The sequence below is a fragment of the Mesoplodon bidens genome (genome assembly GCF_964165515.1).
Source record: "Mesoplodon bidens genome assembly, chromosome: 12".
NCBI classification, from domain to species: domain Eukaryota; kingdom Metazoa; phylum Chordata; class Mammalia; order Artiodactyla; family Ziphiidae; genus Mesoplodon; species Mesoplodon bidens.
In genome coordinates this window covers 84,009,059-84,031,189 of record NC_138168.1, presented here as the reverse complement: position 1 = coordinate 84,031,189, position 22,131 = coordinate 84,009,059, and the positions used below count along the sequence as shown (strand labels likewise).

The window sequence follows — 22,131 nt, the reverse complement described above, 5'->3', positions numbered from 1 at the left end:
GGCAGTCAGTACTCACAAGTGCTAAGTCCTGTTTCTTACAGGCAACACAGTCTTGACAATCCCCATAGTTCTTATTTTACTTCTCTGTATTGTTTGTCTCATCTCACCAGAATGTAAATTCCACGAGTATGGAGAATTCTATCTTTTCCCTACTATATCCCCTGAACCAGACATATAGTAAGCATTCAATAAATATCTGTTGAATAAATAAATGTGTGGTTGATTACTCCAAAAACCAAGTGCAGACTAACAGTTAATTAGATCTTTATAAGCTATCAGTAATCATGTAGTTTTATCTTATTATTCTAGATCAGGAATAGGCAATAGGCAAACTTTTTCCTGTAGATTGCCAGATAGTATAAATTCTAGGTTTTGCAGGCTGTATGTTCTCTGTCTCAGCTATGCAACTCAGCTGTTGTAGTACAAAAGCAGCCATAGACAACATATAAACAGAGGAGCATAAATAAATTTTTACATACAAAAACAGGTGGCGAGCTGGATTTGGCCCAAAGGTGGTAGTTGCTGACCCCTATTCTAAACAGTAATATCATTAAAAAAACATTCAGGAACACCTGCTCAAAAAGTCAGTAAATATCGAATGGTATTTAGTAACAACAGCAATGACTTAAAAGGCTGGTACACTCTCCATACGTAGTAAAGAGGCCTCTATAAATAAATGTCAGGAACAGAATCTGATTTATGTCCTCTTCAAATTAGATCTAGTATAGGATGCACTGGGTTCCCCAGCACTTAATGCAAATGCAGGTCTAAGACTTAAATGGCAAGTGCATTTAGCAGATATATTTTTAGAGAAGTGGTTCCTTGTAGTTTTATTCTTCCAACTTTTTTTGGCCAGACCAAAACAAATAAACAAATCAGAACTATTGATCAGATGTAATCATGTTTAAGTTATACTCCACCACTGTTGTGTTGGGGTAGCAGAGAATAAACATGAGATGAGTAGGATTTCTACATTAATCATTTACTTAGACTAAAATTTCCCTAGGTTAATTCCTTTCTAAATTACTACAGCATACAACTATAGAAACTCAATAAGAACAAACACACTAACTTTGAACTACAACAGCCTCTAGCAAACAAATCATTCACTCTTTTAAAAGTAACACTGTGCTATCTCTAAATAATACTAACAGACAAAAATACCCAGAAATCCCATTTTTCAAAAGTTGTACTGGCCAGAGAAAAAGCATTTCTTCCCTTCACACTGTTGTAGCTAAAAAAAAACAAAACAAAAACAAAACAAAAACAAAACAACCCACCTAAGATGGATTTAGTTATCCAAGATGGAATAGTGATATAACTAATCAACATGGCAAATCTGGAGTTTTAATGACAGACACTAGTTGATCTCAAATTTATCCCCAGGAATCCATTCTCCCCCTCCAATTTTACTACATTAGCTGACATTGGGCAAAAGTGGATAAAAGAGCAACATCTGGAATGCATATTTATTTGTCTTATCAAGTTCTTGTATAAATTGGGGATGGTTTTACTTGAATGTAAAAAATGACATAGAAAACCACTCTGTACTTCCCATATACAAGGCAATGTCCTAAATGATATTCCTCCATTAGTAGTTCAAGAGGATTGGCTTCTTAAAATTAACGTGAAACGACACATTGAATCATAGAAACCTGAAGGATTATGTTGGCCAATCCTCCTCAGTAAGGGTCTTTAGGGTATGCGGGGATCGTGAGGTGTTCAGTGACAAAAAGTCTTGGATCCTATTCATAAATTTCTTGAAACTAACAAGGGTAAGACAGGCTTGTTAGAACACGTAGGGCAGCTGTGGCCATTGTCGAATATTGAGAAGAAACGAGGACTGTTTCCAGTCACTCTGCGAATAATTCTACTGGGACTAAGCTCTTCCCCTGGAACGCTGCTACAGAAATCAATATATATCACATAGTTTTTAGCAATTAGCAACTGAATTATTCTTCTGCTCTTCAGGAATTCTTGGTGGTGTCACTAACTTTAGTGAGGAGTTTAAAAATAAAAAACAACACATTGTCGAAACTACTGCTACCAAATCACCAACACATCACAGCCCCGCCCACCTTTCATTCTGCACTTCCCTCTATTACTCAGTTCTGCGCATCCCAAACTAAGACACTGGGTTGCTTTTTTCTAATATATCCTCATACTTCATGTTATGGAAGTCAGCTCTCTCTCAAGCAGAAGATGAGACTCTCTCCCACAGTCTGACTTTACAGATTTTCTGTATGATATATTTCTTTTCTTTTTTTTTTCTAATTCTTATTTATTTTTATTTTCTGCTGCATTGGGTCTTCGTTGCTGTGCGTGGACTTTCTCTAGTTGCGGCGCGTGGGGGCTACTCTTCGTTGTGGTGCGTGGGCTTCTCATTGCGGTGGCTTCTCCTGTTGCCGAGCATGGGCTCTAGGCATGTGGGCTTCAGTAGTTGTGGCACGCGGGCTCAGTAGTTGTGGTGCACGGGCTCAGTAGTTGTGGCACATGGGCTTAGTTGCTCCGCGGCATGTGGGATCTTCCTGGACCAGGGCTTGAACCCGTGTCCCCTGTGTTGGCAGGCAGATTCTTAACCACTGCGCCACCAGGGAAGCCCTGGATGATATATTTCTTATATTCTGCCAGTCCCTGTTAAGAACACTGTAACTTCTTTCCATAGTAGAAGCTATTCCTTTCATTTCTCAAACACAAAGTACTGGTCAGGATCTTTTCTTCTGCCATGGTAAAAGACAAACATGATTTTGTTAAGACATGGCAATGGTGGCTTGCACAGTGGGCTCCATATCTATGGAAATCACTGAACATCTTATCTATGATAGTATCCAAACCAGAGTGTGATTAGATAGTGCAGCTCTGCAATGCAAGCAGCAAGGATTTCACTGGTCATTTCTTTAGTAAACTTAAATACCTGCATAATGCCTAAGAGCAATGGTGTGAGTGAAAAATGAGTTTTCAATAATCCATAAATTCATCGAATGTCTTAGTCTTAGGCATTTATTTAGATAAGTTAGAAAATCCACAAATTATTTTGAGTATAGCACCGCTCTGTCAGTGTCTTCTATTTCATTTGCTTCAATAAAGGGAAAAAAATCTTTCTTACTCAGATTCACAAAGCCAGCTGACTGCCATCAACTCCAGCGTGCTCCAAAGCAGACATTAAAAATATGGAATCTGCTCAGGGTGCAGCTTAGTGCTTAGAGTGAAGAGTTTACCGAAGGGCTTGACTGTGGACTCACAGCACTTACTATAGTTTGGTGTGTTTTAAATAGGATCTCGCTCTTATCAGGAGGTGCTGTATCAGGGTACGGAAGGTGGGAAGGCAGCTGTGAACAGGCTGTCAACACAATTCTTTACTGTGAACCAACTCAATCTCAAATTAGAGCAGTATAAACCAGAAAGTAACGTTTTCACCTACCTGTACCCTCCAAATGGAAGCACAGAACCACAGCAACCTGGTCCCCCAACTTTAAAGAGTTAGCATGAACCTTGGATGACAAACCTTTCTATGTCTTATGGCTCAAAAGTTCATTCAAAATAGGGTTAGATTTTCATCAGTCCTTACCCAAGATACTGCAAACTGTTGATGTGTCACTGGGTCCTAAAAATATAAATTAGTACTGCAAAGGCATACTCAACTTGTATACTTCTAAGGCATTAAGGTAATGAGGAAATTCCCAAGATGCCCCGAACATGACAGAACCCTTACAAGAGCCATGTATCTTCACTCTAAGCAAACAAACACCAGCTGGATTAAGTTTCCAACTATTTCCCCCACTGTAGTCTGAGCGTTATGAGTCTTCCTGTTAACCTTACTGCTGAAGTCCAACTTACAGTAGCTGCAAAGGCCTATCACTTGACAAGTGAAAAACAAATCAAATATGATGCATTCTACGTAAGAATTATGCCTTCACAGGGTTGTACTACAAACTCTTTGGGATTTTTGTTCGTTTGTTTGTTTTTATTTTGTAAACTTGTTATAATTATTATCTCACCTAGCCAACTGGATTCAAACCAGAATTTTTCCATTTGCCCTCTGTTATTAAGTACTAAAGTTACCTAATGCCTTTCACACGGAAGCCAGTCAGATAGCCTCATTACCTGACACCTGTCTACCTGGGTAGACACTTTTCTACAGAGAACTTGAGGCAAGAAACAACTCTCTCACAAGGTGCACAACAAGTCAAGTCAGGGAATACAAGGCAAAACAGACTTCTAAACTTTACTCTTTGGATCTCTAAAACATTTGATTCAAGATAAACCAGAGCCCTAAAACACTTACCTACAAGAGGAGAATTGCAGCATTAAAATATACCATTCTTAGTTTGGACTGTTCCTAAGAGACCTAGAAGGGGTGGGAGAGGTGTGGTGCCTCGTTTTACTGAGGTGTGACTCTCCTGTCCTACAGCCGGCGAGGGCCCGAGCAATGTGGCTTAATCTGGCTGCCCCCCAGTTCCCAGTGCTGTTCAGTTCAGACTTTCTTTACTCCCCTACCAACTCTGGTGAAGCGAATAAACAACCGTTCCTTTGTGAGAAAAGAAAAAAAGCCACTAACTAAAAGACAAAACCTTAGAGAAAGTTTATCAACTTTAGTTAACTTTCAGTGTGAAGACATGTATAGGAAATAGGTAATATGACCAAAGATGTGACTTGGTTGAAAGCAGGAGCCACTTCCATCTTTGGGAAACTTGAGGATCTCAGGAGGTATCCCTTATGAACATCAGAAATGCACGAAAATATATAAACTCCCATACTGAAAATCTGCTCAGTGTCTGTGTTCAGCATCCTCATAAATATACATCCTCTTCAACAGCTTTAAAGCTAAGGTATACAATCCAAAAGTCTTTGGGTACAGAAAAATCTTTGAGGAAAGAGAGGCGGATTTGTGTTCGGATATAACATAGCTGGTCTGTCCTCCACCAGGAAGTCTAGACCCATAGCACTCTGTCATCTGTAAGAAATAGGTAGGTTATGAACTTCACTCATACAGAACACCAGACATAAAATGCAGGATAGCTACCAACCAAATCTGTTCTAATCCTTGCTTTGACGTAAGGTAAGAGGCAGGGGAGGGGAAACCATAGAGCAGGCAGTTTCTATTTCACGAGGACAAATTAATAAAAACAAAACTTAATTTCCCCCTACTCTTACCCATTCTTATGCCTCCTCAATATTTTTCCTCTTTCTAAGACTCCTTTTCTGTTTGAGAAGCTTAATATTTGGCTGCCTTCTGAAGAAATGGGTATAGTGACAGATGAAAGACTTGTATTCATCGTATAATTCAGAATAAGGGAAAAAATCGACTGCTGTGCATTTAAGATTCTAACAACCTGGCAATTTGGTATAGTCGTTTCCCCCACCCGTTCTTTTGAAGAAATCTGCTTTTATTTTGTTAATAACTAACCACAGTTGCAGCAGCATGGATCCGATTAGCAGTTCTTATGGTACAAAGGGGAGAGGGAAAATAAGCTGTGAACGGGGTTGCCAATCTGTCCACCTGGGCCCCCAGGAGAAAGATGAGATGAGGTGCCTGCCTGCTCCCTTTTCTCCACTTGATCGCTGCTCTACACTGCCTGATAGAGACAGGCCTTTTTAAAGCCAAGGCACTTTCCTTCCTTTAATAACAGTTTCACTCATCTCCATCCCCTCCTGTCACAAATTTCTCATCCTGGGTCTCAACAAGTCAGGACGACTCTCAAGTGTAAACATAAGTAACTGTAGAAAGTACCACACACGGATGCTCACCCGCGCGGAGTTGTTGTGCAGCTACCATAGAGACCCACAGAGGAGTGTCCTTATGCCCTGCAGGGAGGGGGCCCCGCTCGCATTACCGCCTGAACCACCGCCCCCCAACCCCGTCTGTGGAAGAACTGTCTTCCATGACACCGGTCCCTGGTACCAAAAAGGTTGGGACCGGTTCTAAGAGGCACAGCCAACACTTTACACCACTTTATTATTTTAGTTTAAAGGCACTAGGGGTAGCCAAGTGGGGGAGGCATCAGTAACGTGCTCAGGGCTACGCCTCTTAGGACCAAAGGATGGCCAGGGCTGCCGGCAAAGCAACGCTCGAGGGGTGACTGCAAAGGGGCCTTGTGGGCAAGCCTAGGTCACGCAGAGCCTGATACAGGGGCCATTCTGAGAGGGCAGGATGTCGATCGACTGTGGCAACACAGAGACAAAGGAAGACATCCTGGATCATATCCTCATGTATTTTTTTTTTTTTTTTTTTTGCGGTACACAGGCCTCTCACTGTTGTGGCCTCTCCCGTTGCGGAGCACAGGCTCCGGACGCGCAGGCTCAGCGGCCATGGCTCACGGGCCCAGCTGCTCCGCGGCATGCGGGATCTTCCCGGACCGGGGCACGAACCCGTGTCCCCTGCATTGGCAGGCGGGTTCTTAACCACTGCGCCACCAGGGAAGCCCTCCTCATGTATTTTTTAATCTCTCTTTTATTTCAGATTCTAAGTAAATGTTCAGATATGCTTTAGAAATGTATCTTTTTCACGAATAGACATTTTTTTAAATCTTCTACTTGTCACTTTCAAATATCTGGAGCCTATTATTCATGTGTTGCTGAAGGCCAAATTCTAGTCACTAGCTAATATTTCGAACTCCATGTTTATCCAGCCAACGCTGATAATGGCTGCTTGGGAAACGGGAATATTATCTGGGTAATGACAAAACTCTCCCCACAGCCAATCTGTTTCTAATTGGCCATTTTCTTGGAAGATATGGTTAGTTATTAATAATAGATGTTTATTAAAAACAATGAGATAATGAAAAAAACTGGATATCAGACAATCCCAGAATTTTGCTACAATACTTATGTGACACAATTTCTGTGTATGATGGATTAGAATCAGGCAGGGTCTACATATGTAGAGGTCTGGTTTAAACTGACAAATCTTGGGACCACTAATTCACATTCTGTTTTTGAGGGGAAAGAAAGTAGAATAATCTTATCATAGTGGAATCTCTTTCCAGAGGGAGGGAAATAGAATGACCCCATAAACTGTGAAACACAGATGCAGAAAGATGGTTCCCAGCCCATAGGAGGAAAGGTTATATAAGTTATAAATTTTAGTACTTTCTTTTCTTGAATTCCTGTTTATTCCAAGACAACTGTGAGCTCTTTAATTTGGCCAACACTTTTGGAGTGCTTCTTACTTGTCAGGCACTGTTCTTGGCATGGAAGATAATAAGGAAGCAATGATCACTGCCCTCAAGAGGCTCCGGGGCTATTTGGAGGACCCTAGACAGTGGGACGGACAGTAAGACTCTCTTTGGCATGGAGGAATAGGTAAGACTTTGCAAAGGGAAAGACAATGAAGTTGGGTCTTGAAGGATAAGGAGGAGTTTGCCAGCTGGTAAGAGGCAGGATGGATATTCCAGGCAAAAGGAATTCAACTCTAGAAACAAAGATCTGACACAAAATCACTCTTAGTAGAATTGAAACAGGGAATACTAAACTAGTTCCCTCTGTCCACTTCTAGCAATGATGCAACATAAAAAAAGTATGCACTAGGGTTCAGCTCTCTAAAAATAGATGTTTTGCCTTTTTTTCAAGTAGAATTTAAATGACATGATTCTTGGATTTTGTGTGAAACAGGATTAGAGGAACAACTGTGAAAATAAGGGATTCTATTCCTAACTGAATTAGGCCTGAGAATATAACAATTATTTTATCACAATAATTTTTTTCCCATGACATTACAATTTCAACTGAATCAGACCCTAGTTATAGAAGAAAAAAAAAAGCAATACGCAGCCCTCAAAAAATGAGCTATTTATCCCTAAGCTTTTCTATGACCAATACATACATGATCGTAACTGGGAATACTAGCTTCCTTTTAAAACATACCTTTGGAACACTTCAAGAGAAGTGTTAGGCTGTAATGGACACAGTTGGTCTCTTCCATAATCCAGAAACGCTTTCTTTGCATTGCTTCTAGAGCACCACACTCTCCCTATTTTCCAGTTCCACCACTGGCTGTTCCTTTTCCTCTTCATGGTCTCTACATTTTGGAGTGCCCTAGGATTCAGTCCTCAGAATTCTTCTCTCAGTATTTCTCAACCTTGGCTACACGTAATAATCACCTGGAGAGCTTTAAAAAAAGTACATGGAGTATTCCAGTTAGAAAATTAAGTTGGCATCTCTGGGGCCTGGCCTACCACCAGCCTCTCCCAGGATGTCCTGTATAGCTCGAGTTGAGAACCACTGACCTCTCCTCATTCCCCAGGTCAGCAGTTCCCAGACCGCAACTTCAGCTTCAGTGAGGAACTTGCTGGAAACGCAAATTCTCCAGCTCTACCCCAAACCCACTGACTCAGAAACTCGGTGGGGAGTCCGGTAATCTGTGCTTTCACAAGCCCTCCAGGTGACTGTGATGTAGGCCAGGTCTCCTAGGTGATCTCATCTAGAATTCTAATGACTCACCAACTGTTTTCTCCAGCCTAGATCTCTACTCTGAATCCAGAGTCTTCGTATAACCAGCTGCCTATTCAAAATCTGCCTTTGGATGCCTAACAGGCATGTCAAATGTAACATCTTCAAAATCAAACTCTAGATTCCCCCTTTCAAACACTTGTTCCTTCCTTTGTCTTCCACCGTACAGAACCACCATTTACCAATCTCTTGGGCCAAAAGCCTTCTGCCTCCGCTACTGCGACCCACACATCCAGCCATGACCAAGCTTCCCTAGGCTACTGCAGTGGCCTCCTAACCAGTCTCGCTGCTTCTACCCGTCGCCTCTACAGGTCACTCAGCAGCCACAATGATCCTTTTACAGCCTGCAATGGATCACGCCATCCTCTGCCTTCTCTACCATCACACTTAAATTCCTAAATGCCAATCATAACCTACAAAGCCCTATATAAGCTGGTCCTGGGTCACTCTCTAATCTAACTGCCTACCTTTCTGTGTCCCCTGCCCAGCACACCAAACCCATTACTGACTCAGGGCCTTTGTACTTGCTCTTTGCTCTGCCTGGATACCTCACTCCCAGATATTCACATGGCTTGCTTTTCACCTTCATTCACTGAGCCTCTTGTTCGAATATTAATTTTTTTTAAATTTATTTATTTTTGGCTGCGTTGGATCTTGGTCGCTGCCCACAGGCTTTCTATAGTTGCGGGAGCAGGGGCTACTCTTCATTGCGGTGCGCGGGCTTCTCACTGCGGTGGCTTCTCTTGTTGTGGAGCACAGGCTCTAGGCACAAGGGCTTCAGTAGTTGTGGCTCACAGGCTCTAGAGTGCAGGTTCAGTAGTTGTGGCACACAGGCTTAGTTGCTCCGTGGCATGTGGGATCTTCCCAGATCAGGGCTTGAACCCATGTCCCCTGCATTGGCAGGTGGATTCTTAACCACTGTGCCACCAGGGAGGCCCTCGAATATTAATTTCTTAGAGATACATTCCCTAATTATTGTCATCTAAAGAAGCAATCTGATTTTTTCCCCCTAACAATAAGCTATATATTGGATTGGCCAAAAAGTGCCTTCGGTTTTTAAGTAAAAATAAAAGACACATTTTTCATTTTTACCAAGAACTTTATTGAACAAAGTATTCACTGTTTCGTTCCACTACCTTCTGCCATTTTTCAGGCAACTTCATAATTCCATCTTCCCCAAACTTTTTATCTTTTTGAGTAAAGAGCTCTTCCAGATGCCTTTTACAGTCTTCCAGGGTATGGAAATTTTTTCTATTAAGAGAATTTTGTAAAGACCGAAATAAATGGAAATCTTGTAGGTATAATGTCTGGTGAATATGGCGGAGGAATCAGAACTTCCCAGCCAAGCTGTAACAGTTTTTGTCTGGTCATCAGAGAAACATGTGGTCTTGCAATATCCTGATGGAAGATTAGGCGTTTTCTGTTGACTAATTCTGGATGCTTTTCATCACGTGCTGCTTTCAGTTGGTTTAACTGGGAGCAGTACTTGTTGGAATTAAATGTTTGGTTTTCCGGAAGGAGCTCATAATAGAGGACTCCCTTCCAATCCCACCATATACACAACATCAACTTCTTTGGATGGAAGACTGGCCTTCGGTATGGTTGGTGGTGGTTCACGTCACCTGTCCCATGATCTCTTCTGTTCCACATTATTGTACAGTATCCACTTTTCATCGCCTGTCACAATTTGTTTTAAAAACGGAACGTTTTCGTTATGATATCCTTTGCTCTTTGTAAGACACTATGCCAGAGAGAATTATGTCCCAACCTCCAACAAAAAATCCCATGCCTAAATCCCCAGGATGATTGTGAATACACTACCTTACATGACAAAGGGAACTTTGCAGTTCCTAAATTAGGTTAACAATCAACAGATCTTAAAATAGGCAGATTATCCTGAATTTCTACATAGACAAAGTGTAGTCACATGAGCCCTTAAAAGCTGAAGAGCAAGGCAGAGGGAAAATCAGAGAAATTTGAAGAGCGAGAATGATTTAATGTTGCTGGCCAGAAGATGGCGGGGGCCATGTATCAAGGAAACAGGGACCTCAGTCCTACAACCACAAGAAACTGAATTCTGACAACCTTAGTGAACTTAGAAGCAGATTCTTCCCCAGAGCTTCTGGAAAGCTACACAGCCCTGTCAACGCTGATGTTGTAAGACCCTCAGCGGAGAATCCAACCACACAGTGCCAGACTTACAACCTACAGATCTGTGAGATAATAAATGGGTGATGTTTCAAGTCAAAAAAAATAAATAAATAAAACGGAACGATTTCATTACGTTTTAGAGAATCGCATGCGGAAATACAGTCAAGAGGTGTTTTTTTGCTTAACTTACACTTAACCCAAACATCAAAGCAATGAACATGACCAAGCTAGTGCAAATGGTTTTCAATGCTTCATTTGTATATTTTGAGTATGTCGGCTATCTCCTGCATGGTATAGCGTTGACTGTTCTCAATTAATGTCTCAATTTGATTGCTATCAACTTCAACTGGTCTACCCGACAGTGGAGCATCGTCCAGCAAGAAATCTCCAGCATGAAACTTTGCAAACCACTTTTGACATGTTTGGTCAGTCACAGCATCTTCTCCATACACTGCACAAATCTTTTTTTCCATTTCAGTTGCATTTTTACCTTTCTTGAAATAATAAAGCATAATATGCCAAAAATGTTTTTTCTTCCATCTTCAATATTAAAATGGCTACACAAAAATTCACCAATTTTGATGAGTCTTTTAAAAATTCATGCTGACATGACAGCTGTCACATACAATCTAACAAAACTGTTTCGAATGAAGTTAACGACAACTGAGTGCTACTAGAGCCAGCTTACGGAAAAAAACGAAGGAACCTTTTGGCCAACCCAATACTATTTGTGTATTTCCTGTCTTTCTCATTAGAACTTAAGTTTCATGAGGACAGGTCCCTTTGTCATTTATATTCAGTGTATTTTCTCCAGTTCTAGAAACATGCCTACAGCATAGGATGCATTCAGCACTTTGCTGAATTAATGAATAAAAGAAGAAAACGAGCAGTTGGGCTAATGGGCTTTCCTCAGGATATCACCTGATTACCCAATAGTGAAAGTGCAACATGCTACTTGAAAAAAAAAAAAAATTCAATGAATTAATCCATTTGGCATCCTCAGCAAGGTCACATTCTTGGCATTCAGCTATATACATTTAATGTAGTTTGGAAGTACAAACTCCTATGTCACTTTCTGTTTGGAAGGGAGAGTATCAACATCAACAATCCCTGGTTATATCACTTATAAACATGCAGATGTGGATTACTAAAGATTAATGCACTTTAGGATTGGTGTCAGCATTCTGTTTGTCTCTTGCCGAAACCAATTCTGTTCTTCATTAGTCAATGCCAACCCATATCACCCTGTTATGGAAGAGAAATCAAAGGTGCAAGTGTGTGAACTGAGAATAAGTGATGAAACTGATTAGTAGAAGACATAACGGCTATAATCAATCAACACATCATAATAATCCTGGCTCCAGGATTATCAGAAAATAGGGAAATAAACATGACACTCCTTGTAAAATGGTTTTGTTCCTTTCACAACTACTATTTCTTCCCTTTAGAAAATAGAGTAACACATCAAAAGTTTGTGGAATCAACTTTAGGAACATCTTCCTGACTGTAAGAACTATTTGCGTTATCACCATTTTCCAAAATGTAGCTAAATGACTTTTGAAACTTTTACTTCTAGGCTAAAATTAGTCCCTAAAAGCTTTTGTGCCCCTCCCTTTCGATTCCTCATTCCCAGTGAAGACAGAAAATGCAGCAGGTCGATGCCAATAGCGTCCCAACAGTGGCAGCACAATGCTGGTTCAAGAAGCAACCATAGGGCTTCCCTGGTGGCGCAGTGGTTGAGAGTCCGCCTGCCGATGCAGGGGACACGGGTTCGTGCCCCGGTCTGGGAAGATCCCACATGCCGCGGAGCGTCTGGGCCCGTGAGCCATGGCCGCTGAGCCTGCACGTCCGGAGCCTGTGCTCCGCAACGGGAGAGGCCACAACAGTGAGAGGCCCGTGTACCACAAAAAAAAAAAAAAAAAAAAAAAAAAAAAAAGAAGCAACCATACTCAAGTTAAGCACAAGTCGAGAACAGTGACAGTCCATTTAGCTCAAGAAATGAAAACAAACAGTGAAGAAGGTGTTTGAAGTGCTTCTTCAGTGAATAATGTAAAAAACTAAATCGTGGAGAAGTGGGAGTGGACTGTTGGATCCAGCACGTCAGCACATTCGTTACTGCTGATCTTACAGAGCAGGATGAGGCACAAAATATTACCTTGGTGACACAGGCTTTCCTACATTTTCATATGCAGAAGATCGAAGAAAAGGAATGGAAAGTGAGAGGAGAGTTTAAACTGAACTGCCTGACTTAATTTTAACTAAGACGGGGAGCAAAACCAAGTGGGACCGTGGAGCAAAACCAAGTGGGACTGTGGAGCAAAACCAAGTGGGACTGTGTATTTTAACTCATTCCCCAGTTATCAGGATACCTGACTTGGGTCAGGAGGACCTCTAAAGGGCAGGGTAGCTAAGAATCCTGGAGCAGCTGCTGCAAATGCAAGGATCTGGCTGCAGGTCAGCAGTGGGGAACCTGCCCTTTAGAAACAGCAGGAGACCAAGGTACAGCCAGGATCCTGGCTGAATTTTAAATTAGTATCTTAAAGGGGGAGGCTCTAATAACCAGTAACCAAGCCACAGAGAGCTGCAATGACATCTCTCTGAAAGACAAAATATATTGTTGCTTTTTAAAGTATTGCTAAGCATCATTTGGAAAGGATCTGAAATTACTGCTTTGTATAACACACAAATATTTTACTTTGTAAGGGAAAAAAAATACTGGCTGAAGTTCTCTTTGGTTTGTAGAACTGCTGAATCGATGTTTTCTGGGCTGCCACAGATTAAAAACACGAATATATCAATGGCATTTTGTGTTTAAGAATTTTTTTTTTTTTCCTGCACAGCTTGCCAATAAGCAGCATGCATCTTCCTTGCAACAAGCTGTTGCAGGATTTCTACTTCGAGAGAAGCCAAAAAAGAACACTTGATAGATGTTTCAAAATAAGATTACCAGGTAGGGTGACTGTGCAGACTTTCAATAAAAAATTTTAGAGATTCTACTGTTATCATGAAAGGAAACTGGTTTAGAACCCCTTACATATAGAAATTAGCTCATAATTTGACCCTGAGTTTTATTAAGCAAGGATAAATTAAAAAGTGAAAAATTTACTTATTTAGGATGGGCTGGGCTTGAGCCCTAAGAGTTCTAAAAATCCCAGGGGAATGGATTAAAAAAGAGAGAGACACTGATTTACACCCTCCGGTGTTCATTTTTTAGGTACTAATCTTGACAAATTAGACCAGGAACTATCATTTCCTCTCACTAAAATCCTTCCTGTTCACTCCAGCCTATGACTAACTCCTAACTGCAATTCATTTTTCTCTTTCCCATTATAGCATCCTTCCAGAATTTGCTTGTCTGAATGTCAAATTAAGCAAGAAAATTAGCTTTTCTGACCAGAATATCTTCTTGTTTGTATCTGCAGCTATATCAGCTCCTACAGAAATCTACTTAGCTCTCACTTTCAAAGCAGAGGGTAAACCAGGTGAGCACTTATACAGAAGAACTCTAAATATACCACAACGCTGTCCAAAGAGTTATTTTCCATATTTAATCTAATAGGTGCTACCTTTTTTGGAATTCATTCTTTTAGTGTCTTAAGATTTTTCCTGAGGGGCACAAATTCATTATGGTTAGTTGGTACGCTGGATACATCGCTCACCATCTGGGAACGGACATGATAAAGCTTCAGAGAATCAGGCTTAACCATAAAGTAACTGGTGCTTTATGAAAGTGGAAGGGCTATCTCCGGCAAAGCCATTTCTGCAGGCTCTTAAAACCTGTGGTCCTTTTCAAAGGACAGCAACTTATCTGCCAGGTATGATAAGTAAAGAGGGACGGAGCAGCTCCACCCGGGGAGGCACATGGGCAGAGATGCTCATGGGGGAGGCTCCAGCTGGCTGGAGAGGGAGGGAAAGGAGAGCTTCTGGGGGCGGGAGGCATGAATGGAAAAAGACTGGAGCAAGGAGGGCGGCTCTTAAACGACTGATGAAGGACCACCCTCCCCTGGCCCTTCTCCTTCCTTTACATCTCGCAACCCTGGGGACACCCTGACCCACGGCCTCGTGCTCTCCTCTGGCCAGCAGTCAATCTGGGGAGGGGCAAGGTGGGAGGTGAGACACCTCCAACAGCAAAGCACATAAAACTTAAAAGGAGGGAGTTTTACTCTCATATTTGATGAAACTTTATTTTATTTCTGTCTACGACAGCTAGGAAAATGTTGACTTTGATTGGTCTTCTCATAATAAACACCTAATACTATGCCAGAAAAAGAATGGTTGGAAAGAAATGTCTCTTCATCATGACGCTAATGTGAATACCTCATTTTCTATCTTTGGTCCTAGTCTACAATAATCAATAGCCCTTCGGCTGTCAGATGAAAGTGACTTAGCTCCACCTAAAACTGGATTTGGCACAAATGCCAAATGCTAAAAAAAAGAGTGGGGAAAAATCTATTCAGGAATTTACAGGTTCTATCCTTACTTAGATCTTTGATAATAAGATCGATGAACTAACCTCAACAGTCTGAACATTTAAAGTTTTTATAAACAAAACTGTTTATTAGGCTATGAACAGTTAATATCCGCCTGCCTCTCAGCATCCCCCACTGGATGTTCACCCTTCTTAATATTTAAACACTGTTGCTGCTTACAGCACATGGAGGAAAAAGCTGACAAAAGCCTTCGGCCAATAAAATAAAAATAAAAACAGTTCAGCTTATTTACATTTTTGCTTTGTTAGTAAACTGCGGTGGTTGGTTCTGGAGGCAAGACAAGTGAAATTAACATCCACTAAATCTTTTGGCAACAGCAATGCATTCTACCATTGTGCTGTGTCAGCCTCCACTATGTGTTAGGACGAATCAGGCCCAGTGTAAGACCTACACAATACATTCAAGACCCAATAGTTTATTCTCCTTAAATCAAGATTAGTGACTCTAGGCTGTAACCCAGGAAGCAATGCAATGGGATCACTTATTAGAAGGGAAACAAAATGTTTAATATCATACATTTTGGAATCAACTGCGCCCTACATTAGATTTGCTTTATTTTAATGTGTACATACGTGCACACTAACAATTAGAAAGATAGGGATATTTCATTTCTGTTTCTAAATATAAATATATCAACGTGAAGAGGAGAGAGAAATGAAACATTAAGTAAAAACCCGGAAAATGTACAGTGGCACTGAACGTACAACGTATACATTTCTGTTCTCAAATGCTTGTTTAGATTAAACAACCAGGCTGAATCCTTTCCCTTCTAACCACAGACAGCTGCAATGCTGGAGCCCAGTACTGTGCAAACAAAGGGAGAGAATCCATGTGGCTACTTACCACAAAAAATCTCCATCCTGCTTTTCAAAAGAACGCAGGAAGGAAGAGCCCCACTGAGTTAGGGAGGGATGTGCCAGGGCTGATGTTGTGCCGGTGTATCACAGTAGTTGCTCCCATGACACTCACAGTGTTTGCGAGGCAGCATTGACAGGAGGGCAAATTTGCAGTGGGTGGAGAAAAGGTTTCACAGGCAAGAAACAGATTCAGCCGTTCGGGATGCTTTAAGTGGGCTTTTGTTCATCCACCTCTGGGATACTTCTCATTAGCTGTCAATTTTATTTACCAGAGTAGAGATGGAGAAAGACGGTTGCACTTTTTCAAAAAACCCTGGGAAAGCGACACCAGGAAGAGGCCGCACAACATTTTGGCTTTGCCTCACCCCAGCTGTCGGCTACACAACAGCTGCTCATTTTAGCAGTGCCTTGCTGGAGAGACAATGAGTGGAGAGCCAATCTGTGTGACGCATGGAGAGGCACCAGCAAGATATAACAGGAGTTAATGGGAGAGAAGTAAGGGCAGGAAAAACAAGTTAGTGCTGGGAATGAGAGGAAGGAAGGGGGAGAAAAGAAAGCAAAAGGCTGGACTTCCCTGGTGGCGCAGTGGTTAGAATCTGCCTGCCAATGCAGGGGACACGGGTTCGAGCCCTGGTCTGGGAAGATCCCACATGCCACGGAGCAACTAAGCCCGTGTGCCACAACTACTGAGCCTGCGCTGTAGAGCCTGCGAGCCACAACTACTGAGCCCGTGTGCTGCAACTACTGAAGCCCGCACGCCTAGAGCCCGTGCTCCACAACAAGAGAAGCCACTGCAATGAGAAGCCCGCGCACCGCAACAAAGAATAGCCCCCGCTCGCCACAACAAAGACCATGTGCAGCAACAAAGACCCAACACAGCCAAAAATAAATAAATAAATTAAAAAAAAAAAAAAAAGAAAGCAAAAGGCTACAGACAGAAAAATAAAGGGAAATTCCAAACAGATGTTCCCCCCAAAAAGCAGTCTGAGTATCATGCCCTGGGTGAGAAACCATGTAATCTTTACCGGACGTTTGTATTTCATTGGTTCAGACTCAGAAGCAAACGTAGGTAGATCGGAAATGATCTCAGACTCTAATGTACAGACCACCGAAATTTAACATAAGGGCTAGAGATGGGAAAAGGAGGAGGTGAGACTACTCAATCGGCCTAAGGGCTCATTTATTCTCTAAGGAAGGGTGTCTGCATTTAGTCAAATAACAACCCCCCAAATAATCAACGTTACGATCGTCTCTAAAGTGTGGTTTTGTTATTTATGACAAAGTTCACAAAAATGTATGTAAAAGAACTTTTTAAAAGAAGGGCATATAGGCTAAACGGAGGGAAAGAGAAGACCAAAATTTTTTTCAATAAAACCTGCATGATTTTTAACAAATCCCCGTAAAATAACACCACATAAAATGTTTGATGAGCGTCTACCAAAAATGTATGTTTGAATGTCCCTGAGCTTAGCTGGGGAACAGAGTAGAGAAACAGGTGGTATCTGTACTCAAGCCACGAGGATGACTACCAAGAGGTCCAGGACAAGGGTGCTGAAAGCTCTGTGGCTCCACTGTATGAATTACAAAGGGTGCCCCTTCCCCCAGGAGGGCAGCCGGCAATTTCACTGCCATTTACTCCCCCGGCCTGTGTCCTTGGTCCAGTGAGCAATCTGCTCAAGTGCACGTGGCAGCCCTGGCTGGGAACACGGAGCGGGTGGGACTCATGTTGTCTCAATACGTGCAGAAAGTGTGAGAAATAACCCAGGATTCTGAACTGCATCTATTGGTAAATCTTATGCTACGCTGCCTGCCTATCACCTCATGCAGAAGTCTACCTGCCTACGATCTGAGCGAAGCAGGCATTTCCACGCTTGTCTTCTGTCCCCCCTTAACCTTCTCAGACCCAGCCTCCCAGAAGAGCGACCGCTGACCTATCTGTTCTTTCAAGTCAGGAGAAAAATGGTTTCAACTTTGTGAAAATACATCGCGCTTCCATGGCTAGTTCTAGCGGTCCTATCGAATAACCTCAGTAAACACAGCAAATCATCACTGGAAACTTTATATACGTGTCTTCTGAATGGTACAAGAATGCTACTGGATTAAGAATCAGAAGACTTGTAGCCACAACCACCTGTGCTGTTCTGGACAGTAATGATCATGGACAAGTCTCTACATTTCAGTGTGAATAACAGCAATAACCGTAATCACAAAAATCATTAACACGCACTGAATGCTTACCATGTGCCTGCTTCATATATATGAACACATTTAATCTTTACAGTAACCTATGAGATGTGGTTATTATCTTTACAGAGGCAGAAACTGAGGCATAAGGAGGCTTAGAGGCTTGTTCAAGGCTACACAGCTGGAAAGTGGCAATAAAACGAGGAGGTGGGATGAGACGATTAAGAAAGTCCATCCAGCTCAGATGTTATTTGTCATTCCACACCTGGGAGAAAGGTGAATAAATGCCAAAACTGCTCACCAGATTTTCTAAGAGTTTATTCCTCTTAGAATAACACTGACATTAAAGAAATGTTCTATTTGCCATGTTTTATATAATTCTATTACTCTACAGCTTTACACTCAGCAAAGATAATTCTGGATTTATCTGAGTAGCATGTCTCTGAACACAAGTGGAACTTTTACTATGTAATTTTATCCCTGTACTAAATTTCATTGAATAGTTTTATCAAGCATCGTGTAGAGTAATATAGGCTGCAATATGATGAAATGAAACGTAGGCCCTGGCCCTGGGCAGTTAGAATTTCTGACACAAGTTTAAAAAACAAACTTTTAGGGCTTCCCTGGTGGCGCAGTGGTTGGGGGTCCGCCTGCCGAGGCAGGGGACACGGGTTCGTGCCCCGGTCCGGGAGGATCCCACATGCCGTGGAGTGGCTGGGCCCGTGAGCCATGGCCGCTGGGCCTGCGCGTCCGGAGCCTGTGCTCCGCAACGGGAGAGGCCACAGCAGTGAGAGACCCACGTACCACAAAAACAAAAAAAAAACAAAAAAAAACAAAAAAACCCACAAACTTTTAGCCTTAAACATCATTTCCAAGACAGCGGAAAGCTTTCTATTAAAAACTCACTTCCCCAAGAAGTCAGCAGAGAAAAATCACATTCAGGTCCTCCCCTGAAGGTACTGTGAAGGACAGGCCTCATTTGTGACTGGGCTAATAGAGGTCATCAGAATCGTAATTCACTGACCAACCTTACCCCGTGCAAAACACAACTAAGTACCAGACTCTTAGACCAATTACATCTACCTCTAATGTGATTATCACGTACCCAAAGTGAGCTCTTTTGTTGGGTTTTGTCTGTTCTATACAGCACCAAAATCCAAACAGTGAAATAAAAGTTTCAAAATCCCCATCTGGAATGATAAGTATATGTATGAAAATCATCAGACTGTGAACTACCCATGCTAGGAATTTTAAATGAAAAACTAAAATATCTTGATGCCTCAGAAAAGTTTTCATTTACGTTACTAAGAAAAGTCCTTTTGATGCAATTCAGAAAAATGGAGTGAGTTCTTCGACAAATTTAGTATTTTACATATAACTTTCCAATGTTTAGGTAGGTGATACCTCAAAAACCATCTCAATACCAAAAACTGCCTAAGGAATTCTGAAATACATAGTAGTCATAGCTTTAAAAATATTAAAAGCAGGTAAATCCAGGTTTTATTACAATCATTATGAGGACAAATATTTTTGAAAGAAAGGAAACATCAAGATGCCGTCAATAAAATGTATCAAAATTATAGGAAATTTAAAATATGGATCCTAGGCACATAACATTTAGTCAAAAAAGCTAAGTGGAGAAGGCCACATATTGTATTAGTGGGGTGACCATACTTCATGATTTGCCCAGAATCTTCCTGGTTTATACCTGTTCTACTTCAATTATTAATAGCAACCCTTATATGCGCAAAAGTGTCTCAGCTTGGTTGATAAATTATATAGTCACTTTAATATGATACATTTCTATAAAGCTCAAAACTAAATAAAACTAACAATACGTACTCTATGAATGTTTGTAATAAAATTCTTTAAAAACTCCAAATAATCCAAAAAGAATGATTTAAAATACATTCAGAGAATATCTGAGGCTGGGGAGAGTTATAGGGCTGAAGAAAAGGAAGGAACACACAGGTAGAAACAACACTGGCAATACTCCAATTCTTAAATTGGATCATGAGTCATGAGTACTCATTTGAGTTATGTTTCATAACTAGCATTTTTCATATGTTCGTACATATGTTTATACACATAAAACATGTATTTAAAATATAAAAGGAGCAAAATAGTAAAAAGGGGTAAAACTGCCACCCGTGTTTTTAAGATAATAGAACAAACTATCAGGAAATTTATCAGCAATTAAATATCAATTCTGATAGATTAGTAAAAAGTACTTTTCTGGCAGCCACCTGCATCACGCTAGCAAAATTTACACAGAAAAAAAATTACATCTACTTTGCAGATAAAGGAAAGCTCGTTGCTTGGTGGGTTTGAATGAATGATGTTTGATATAAGAAAGACAGCTGGGAAAGGATGAGGCAACTGACAAATAAACAAACAAATACATAACCCCAAGCACATAATAACGGAAGCAAAAGATACAGAAGTAGTATGACTACTGAAATAGCTGAATGCAAGAGGTTAATTGGAACATGCACTTCTTATATCAAAATCAGAAGGCAAGAATTTGTATAAATAACAAGGCCTTGAACGTGTGCTGGCAAATTAAGAAAATAAGTATAAACACTAAAAATATTCTAGCAAATAACTGCCATGGTATAAATTAAATAGAACCCTAAAAACTAAGGCTGGTACTACCAATAATCTCACTTTAGTGGCACTTATCAACAGAGGAGCTTATTTAACAGAATCATTACAAAACATATGCTAAGAGAATAAATAATTTTCTGGCATAAGCGAAGGTAAATGTGCAAACTGAAAATATCAAAGTAATTGCTGATTTTATTAATTAGGTGTTTACAGTCATTAGTCAAGTATATTTAGGAACTGGGATGCTTGTATACTTTGGTGATAATTCATAGCTATGCTCCTAATACGTGGTCCCATCATTAGGTTTTTAAATAGTAAAAAAAATAATGGTGTGCATGTTGTTATTGATGAACACTAGGTCTGTATTTACTACAGAGTAAAATAATAATCATTAAGAAATGAGTACCTGGAATACTTGCAGGAGAAATTGGGCCAGATCGTGACTGGTTGCTTCCTACAGGAGAGCCGACAGGAGAAGGTGATGGGCCCCCAGGGATGCTGGAGAGATGGGGAGATGCGTGTGGAGAGAAAGGCGACTGAGCTGGGTTGCTCTGATCCCCTTGGCTGCTCGTGGACCCGGATGCACTGACTGCTGAGCTCAAAGTTGCTTCCGTTCCCGTGGGGAGGTCATCAATGGAGCCAGACAGGTCCTAAGAAAGAAAGAAATAGCATGCATTTATAGAATAACACATATTTGGACCAATACCTGTTCAAAATACTATTTGAAAATCATAACAATGCCCCCTTCAAAGTTTTTCTAGATAACGCCCCAAATTCAGAGCATGGCCACTTGTTATTAGAAGACTTTAATGAGGTCTCTTGTAAGTTGAACCCGCAGGATCTGATCTACCGCTAAAAAGTGAGTAAAGTTGTACCTCCCTTTCATTAAACTATCCTATAGCTTTCCTTTAAGCTGACAGCATCTAGTCCAACAAACCTGTCAAAGAGTCGCAGGAAAAGCACTTTATGCGGTGATGTACCTACCATCTGAATGGAACACCTGATTCGTAAATGATTACTTCAGTAAGCTGAAAACTATAGGCTTTGGATCCTCCTATTTAGAAATCAACATTGGAGGACTGTCTGAATTTCAAACTACGATCTTCTAATGTAATAGTCAAAATTGTAACCAAACCTTGTGGTGAGAAATTCTTACATTTTAGGTAATTGCAAAAGTGCTCTTATAGTAAAAGAGTGATGTGTATTTTTATCTCATATTGTGACAATAAATCCCTTTGAAGTTATGTTGGCAGAAATGAGTCCTAATGTTATAACTTACTTTTTATACAGTTTTAAGCTAAACAAACAATCTTTAAGGTCCTGTAATTTTATCATAACAACCTCTAGGCAGTTATTAAAATCCCCATTTGACAGACACAGAAACCAAAGATCAG

The 22,131-nt window shown here is 40.9% G+C and overlaps 1 protein-coding gene across 7 annotated transcripts in view; it reads right to left on the bottom strand.

The window, feature by feature from the left end:
- Window positions 1-22,131, bottom strand: part of ARID1B (AT-rich interaction domain 1B) — a gene marked incomplete at its 5' end in the record, with an annotated part of 416,596 nt that overhangs the window by 103,930 nt on the left and 290,535 nt on the right. For all 7 annotated transcript variants that reach the window (XM_081251587.1, XM_081251591.1, XM_081251588.1 and 4 more), the window contains one exon: window positions 21,144-21,387. In XM_081251587.1, coding sequence (XP_081107713.1) covers window positions 21,144-21,387 — 244 coding nt within the window. The remainder of the gene's footprint in view (window positions 1-21,143; window positions 21,388-22,131) is intronic.